This window comes from Brassica napus, assembly GCF_020379485.1.
Source record: "Brassica napus cultivar Da-Ae chromosome C7 unlocalized genomic scaffold, Da-Ae chrC07_Random_2, whole genome shotgun sequence".
In the NCBI taxonomy this organism is placed as follows: Eukaryota; Viridiplantae; Streptophyta; class Magnoliopsida; order Brassicales; family Brassicaceae; genus Brassica; species Brassica napus.
Window position 1 is genome coordinate 32,423 of NW_026014330.1, and position 6,369 is coordinate 38,791.

At 44.1% G+C, this 6,369-nt stretch overlaps 1 protein-coding gene across 1 annotated transcript; it reads right to left on the minus strand.

Moving 5' to 3' along the window:
- Window positions 1-901: 901 nt before the first annotated feature.
- On the minus strand, window positions 902-2,188 carry LOC125594977. Its single transcript, XM_048770967.1, has one exon. It carries the CDS (start codon window positions 2,186-2,188, stop codon window positions 902-904), a length of 1,287 nt encoding a protein of 428 aa, XP_048626924.1.
- Window positions 2,189-6,369: the final 4,181 nt, after the last annotated feature.

Sequence of the window (6,369 nt, forward strand, 5' to 3'; positions counted from 1 at the left end):
TAGGGAACCTGTGGGTTCTGGACCCTGAGGTCTTAAGTTGTACACATGGTCTTTGGACCCTGAAGTCTTTTTAGGGAACCAATAGGTTCTTGGGCCTGAGGCCTGTCTAAGCCTGGAGTTTTTTCTCAGAACCCGAAATTAAGGTTTTAAAAGGACCGCATTCTGCCATCCTAGGTGAGGCCACTCTCGGTACCTGTTAGGGTATCGCATTCTACCGCTCGAAAGCTGGTCACTATCGAGTTCCCGTGCTGCATGTTGCTTTCTGCAGAAAGCCACTATCAGGCTTTAGAGGGTGCTGGTGTGGGTGAAAACCCAAGTGCCAGGCTTTGCTGCTTTCCACGTATGGAGAAGCAGGATATTATAAGGTGCTCCCGGACTTTTTCACTTGCTCAAGGGAAATTATACCTCGTGTCCCCTGTATTATTCTAGCACGTAGCATTTTAATACAGGTACTTTCACATTTTTGGTATTTTTGTTTGGGACTCCGATATGCCTGAGGCTATACATGGGTTTTAGGTAGTATTGACGGCATACTCGGGCTTGCGCAGACCCATTCCTACCTTATGTCTCATACCCGTTTTATTTTTGCGTGGTCGTACCTTATGTCTCATACCCGTTTTGTTTTTGCGTGGTCGTACCACTTGTCATTAAGGGTTGGCCAGAATCGAAGGTCTGTTGGACCTGATCCAGCTCGTTTTCCCGTTAAGTATTATGACATTCCTACTACTCTTTTATAGTCGGAACTATTTTATTATATAAGCTTTGTCCGGAGACGTTTCAGCGTACATAGGAGTAGGAAAACATAATCCTTAAATAATTGATAAAATAATTAATAGAAATCATGGTCCGGACACCGTACAAGATATCAGCTTGCGAGGTACCCCGAAGGTTAGGCCATGTTTTACCTCTTGTTGCTAGGTGATCCGCAGGTTTTGACTTGCTTTTGGGACGAGCGTCCTTGCTGGAGGGTTCCTCCTTCTTCTTCAGGGTTTGACTCTTTCTTGGGTCTAGGGACCGCGGTGCTTTTCTTTGCGGCTGCGTGGCTCACTCTGCTTACTTCTGAGCCTCCAGATAAGACATGGATCAACCGATCTTGGCGAGGTGGTGAGGCTGGTGCAGCTCCTTTGGATTTCCCTGATGTCTCTTTGCTGAGGTGGGCCTTGGCTTTCTCTGAGAGGAATTCTCGGAGATGCCCCTTTTGGAGTAATTCGTTGACCTCGATCCTCAGGGTGATACAGTCTTCGGTTTTTTGGCCATGATCGCGATGGAAGTCGTACCAAAGTCCTGGAGTCCAGAACGAGTCAGGTGCTTTCATCTTTGGAGGCCATTGCACCTGTTGGCCCATCTGTCTCAGTGCGTTGACTAGATCTGGTGTTGATATTGAGAGATGGAAGATATCGGGCCTGGTAGATACCGACATCCCTTCTTCCTTCTCTTGCGGCCGGTACTGGAACATGCCCATGTTTCTACTACCAGAGTCCTTGGATCCCCTTTGGGAGGATCTTTCATCTCGGTATCCTCGATCTGATCGGGCTGACCTTTGGTCCTGCTTTTGCTGAGCCTTGGCACGGCTAGCAACATCTTCCTCCCACTTCACTTGCGCCCAGGCTCGGGACAACACATCTTCCATGGTCTTGCAAGGATACATGGTCCGCTCTTTGTATAGCTCCCCATCTGGAAGTAGACCTCTCTTGAAGGCAGAGATCGCAGTAGGGATGCTGCATTCGGGGACCGCCACTTTTTCCTGGTTGAAGAGGGCTATGTAGTCTCGCAGGGGTTCCACTCGATGCTGGAGGATCTCGTAGAGACCATCTGAAGTCTTCTCCAGGCTCCTACTGCTTGTGAATTGCTCCACGAATTTGTCGCTCAGGCCTGCGAAGGAAGATATGAACCTGGTAGGGAGATTGATGTACCATTGCAAGGCGGGTCTGATCAGAGTGAAACCGAACCCTTTGCACATCGTGGCCTCGTGGGATTCCTTAGGGAGTGCAACCGCCAACATCCTTTGCTTGTACTGTGCGATGTCATCGTCGGGGTCGCCAGTACCGTTATACATCTTGATGCTGGGGAAGGAGAACTTTCTAGGCATCTCAACCGAGGCAATCTCTTCCGCAAAATGGGTATCCGCGTAGGAATCAGGGTTTCTCCTTCGGATTGGGGGAGCTACTCCTGGTAGGCGTTCTACCATGGATTGCATGGCATCGAATCTCTTAGAGAAAATCTGCTCTAGGTAGGCGGTTATGGAGGATTCGGTTGCTACTTTCTCGGCTTCTTCCTTCTCAGGTTCTGGCTCGGAATCACTCTCCTCCAGATCATAGATTTGAGGATTCTCGGTCCTTTCCCGTGTTGCCCCAGCACCCCAGATGCAGAAGGTGTGTCGGTGGTACCTTCTCCGGTGCTGGGCGTGTTGAGATTTCCCATAGGTCGAACCCGGGTGTTGAAGCGACGCTTCTTGTTACCTGACACGTTGAGGGTTTGATTATGGTCCCGGAGGGCAGTGTTCTCTGACTGTAGCTGGCTGAGCTTCTTGGCGCTTAGCTCCAACTGTTTGGAGTGTTCGTCAAGTTTTTCCTTCAGGCTCTGGACTTCTGAAGAGAGTTTGGAATCTTCTCTGGTAGTTCTTTGAGTTCGGTGTATGTCGCTTATTTGGCCTCGCAGGCTGTCTATTTGCCTTTGAAGCTCAGCTGTTGTTTGAGTAGCTTCAGGTGGTTCGCCGTCGTGCTCACCCACCGTCATTGTCACGTAGTTAGATTACCCCCCTCCTTCTAGCGCCAAATTGTTAGGGGATTTTTGTGTAGGCTCTTTGTGAGTACTACGGAACGATGGACAAGCCGGTAAACCGAATGAGTTTGTATGTATTTCGTAAGGATTTGAGAGAATAATGAAAATATGGGCTTGAAGAGACGTATTATTGATCAGACAAACAAGAACAAGAGAGGTTACAATGATCTTTGAATAAACCCTAGTTCTAGCCGTCTAATTCTTGTCTCTAAGCCTTGGAGAAGTCGATCCCCTGCTTTAGGGTTTTAGTAGCTTTTATATAGTCGTCTAAGAGTCGGTTTCATTAGGTTAAACTCTTCCATATTCGGAAATATGGAAGGTTTTCCTTGTTGGAAGTTTTCCATTTCTTGGAAGGGAGCTCTGTTCCAGGGACCGAGCTCGGGGTTCCTTCTAGCGGGGGATCCGGAGCGTTTCCTTATCGGGGACCTGATGGTCTGAGTCCTGCCGGGAGGCTGGAGGAAATGATACCGGGGTATTTTTCTCCAACACCAGGGGATTGTCAGCACTTTCTCCTCGACAAGGAATTCGAAACTCTACCGTGTCTGAAATCTGACAGAACGCTCGAACGGTCTTATGAAATTCGCCAGTGCTTCTGCTCGGCGCGCCTGTTTCGACCGAACGCTGTTTCATGACAGGAAATGACTTTTCGCTAGGGGGAATAATTGAACCATATCTCGCTATCCAGTACGCCTCACCATCGGCAGGATCTATGGAGTAGGGCGCAAACTCAGCCTTCGGGACGAGGATATCATCACGAACCTCTTCGGACGAGGAACCGCGGGAGGTACCTCTTTTCGAAACCTTTTTTCTGCTAGACATCTTTCAAACTTAAAGAAAAAAGAGAAGGAAAGGGAAAGGAAAATTTTCTCCCAAGAAGTTTCTTATGAAAATAAGTAAGTGAAAATATGAGGAAAGTTACCCTCCTTCTTATAGGCATTAAAAGTTACTATTTGTCTGTGGATTCTTGGATGTAAACTCCGTCCAATACTCCTATCTTGCCTAACTTACCAAACCGCACGCTAGAATCTCATCGTAATCCATGATTCTAACGGGCTGGGGGGCTAACTGTTGGGGTCAAAAACGGACACAACGAAGTTAACATCCAAATATCCGTAGAAAAATATCATGAACGTTTTTACGAAGGTATTCTTTATAAATATTACTTTTACGAAGAGTCTTGCGGTGAAATATTGCACTAATCTTGGTTCATTCATCGAAACTAAACACTCGAAGCCCAAGAACACGTGCATGGAACATCGGAAAAGGATCCAAACAAGGTCGCCACGTAGCGACCGACCCACGAACGAGCCGGTCGCTACGTAGCGACTGATCCGCAAATGAGTCGGTCGCTACGTAGCGACCGACCAAGCCATCCGTCGGTCGCTACGTAGCGACCGACCAAGCCATCCGTCGGTCGCTACGTAGCGACCGATCCGCAAACGAGTCATTCGCTACGTAACGACCGACCAAGCCATCCGGTCGGTCGCTAGACCAACCAAGCAAACGAGTCGGTCGCTACGTAACGATCGACCAAGCCGTTCGTTTGGTTGCTACTTAGCGACCCATCCATCGCGGACCCGGTCGCTACGTAGCGACTGCATTGTCTTGGACATCGATCAATGGGTACGACCCAAATCTGTGCATTCTCGTATGTTCCTCATTGCCAGCTACCATGTACCACAGCCATATCATTTCTCACTCCCATCGATTGGAGTTATCACTTAAACTTTACGATAAAAATCGCGGAAAGTTTTTTTTTATCGATAAAAATCGTAATAAACGTATCGATTTGAAAAATGGCCCAAATAGGTCTAAAACGTTATTAGAAACCCACTTACGATTTTTTAAGGAAAATCCCATAGATACTATGGCGGTTTATACTTAGTCCGCAAGAAAAGATAAATGTCAAATTTCCGCAGATAAATGTTAAGTTTCCGCAGATAATCATGAAGATCGAGAAAAAATGGAATATCTCCATTTTCGAGTTATGACGGCTTAAAGGTAGAAGAGGAAAGCTCAAACCGACCTTGGAGGGAGTATATAAGGATTCCTAGGCGAGAGGCACAAGGAGATAACTTCTTCGGAGCAAAATTAGCACTTAGAGCAATTAGGCAACTTTCCGTTTTTGTTATTTCGAGCTGCGACTCAACTAGGTTCTGCAGTCTTAGGTTATTAGAACTAGGGAACTCGCCGACAGCTCTTGTAGCCAAAGCTCCTACCTTGTTGTAAACGCTCATACGCAAATTCGGAATAAGATCTATTTTGCTCTCTTTATGATTTCTTATTTCTTTTCGTCTTTGTTTTCATGTTCTGATTGGTTGGCGTGTTGTTTAGCAGATATCCGGGACCTCTGGGAAATTAGAGTTTTCCTAACTTTCCTTATTTAAACGGAAATCGACAGTGCGAATTTCGGTTCCCACAATCAATATGAATCCTTTAACCATACGATTCTCTGATTGAATAAACATAAGCGGAAGTGTACCCGATGTATCCATTGCTCTTAGGATCTGATGTTAGGGAATGGATCTTCCGAAGCAAGCCCTACGTGACTTTAATTCTCTATGGGATATAGAGAGTTCGTTATTTTCGGCTAGGGTTGCCTTGGGGTTCATAACCCTCTTTATATAGAGAATTAATTTCTAGTTCAGCCCTTCATTAAACTAGAAATTACTTAAGGTATCCACATATAAATATTTCATAACACTTATGCCCAAATCTTTACTTTATTCACAATAGTGACCACTTAAACAGACTAATTAATTAATGGTCATATCACATTTAATCCTTAACATACGTGACTCCACCAAATGATCTTACAAACATTTTTTGAAGTCTACAAATCATTATTAAAAATACATAAAAAATCTAAAACATTGATCTTTTAGAAACAAGTAAGAAGTGATAGAACTATTTAGAAAAATAGGGAGTATATCCTACTGTCACAAACATAACCCATTTCTAGTATTTGCGACTTCAAACTCGCTACTATCTCATAGATTGTATCCATATCGATAAACACACTATAAGGCTAACATCATCACAAGAAACCAGAGCAAAGATGGACTAATGAACAACCTTTGGTTGTTTCAAAGATTCTGGTTTAGTACAGCACCGTTACCAATAGGATCTCTGCAACCTAAAATCATCTGAGGAAAGTCGAGTTACAGAATGACAAGATATTGTGTGATTTTAGTAGATCCTCCTCTAATATTTATCACTTAAGAATAAATCGAAAGCATGTATGATTAAAATTCATCATAAGATTACTTCCTAATTTTTGACAAATTTCGGTTCAGTTTAATAATCTAAACTATTAAAACTGAAGTACATATTGTATTTAACCCTAATTTTTCCTAAATAATTACTATCCTCTTCCACTGACTTTAAATACTAAACCAGCCTAATTAAATTGATTGAATTAACCTTAAATAACATGTTACAAAACTAGTTGAACTTAAAATAACATGTTTCAATTATTGTCTTCTCCAGATTCATGGGTTGTTGGTAGTTGCAAATTATTTTGGAAAAGTTTTCATATTTATGAAGAAATGATTCTTGTTTTTATTAAACACAATGAAGAAATGATTC

Coding starts and splice junctions, on each gene's coding strand:
- LOC125594977 (XM_048770967.1), bottom strand. CDS start 2,188: ATGGTAGAACGCCTACCAGGAGTAGCTCCCCCAATCCGAAGGAGAAAC.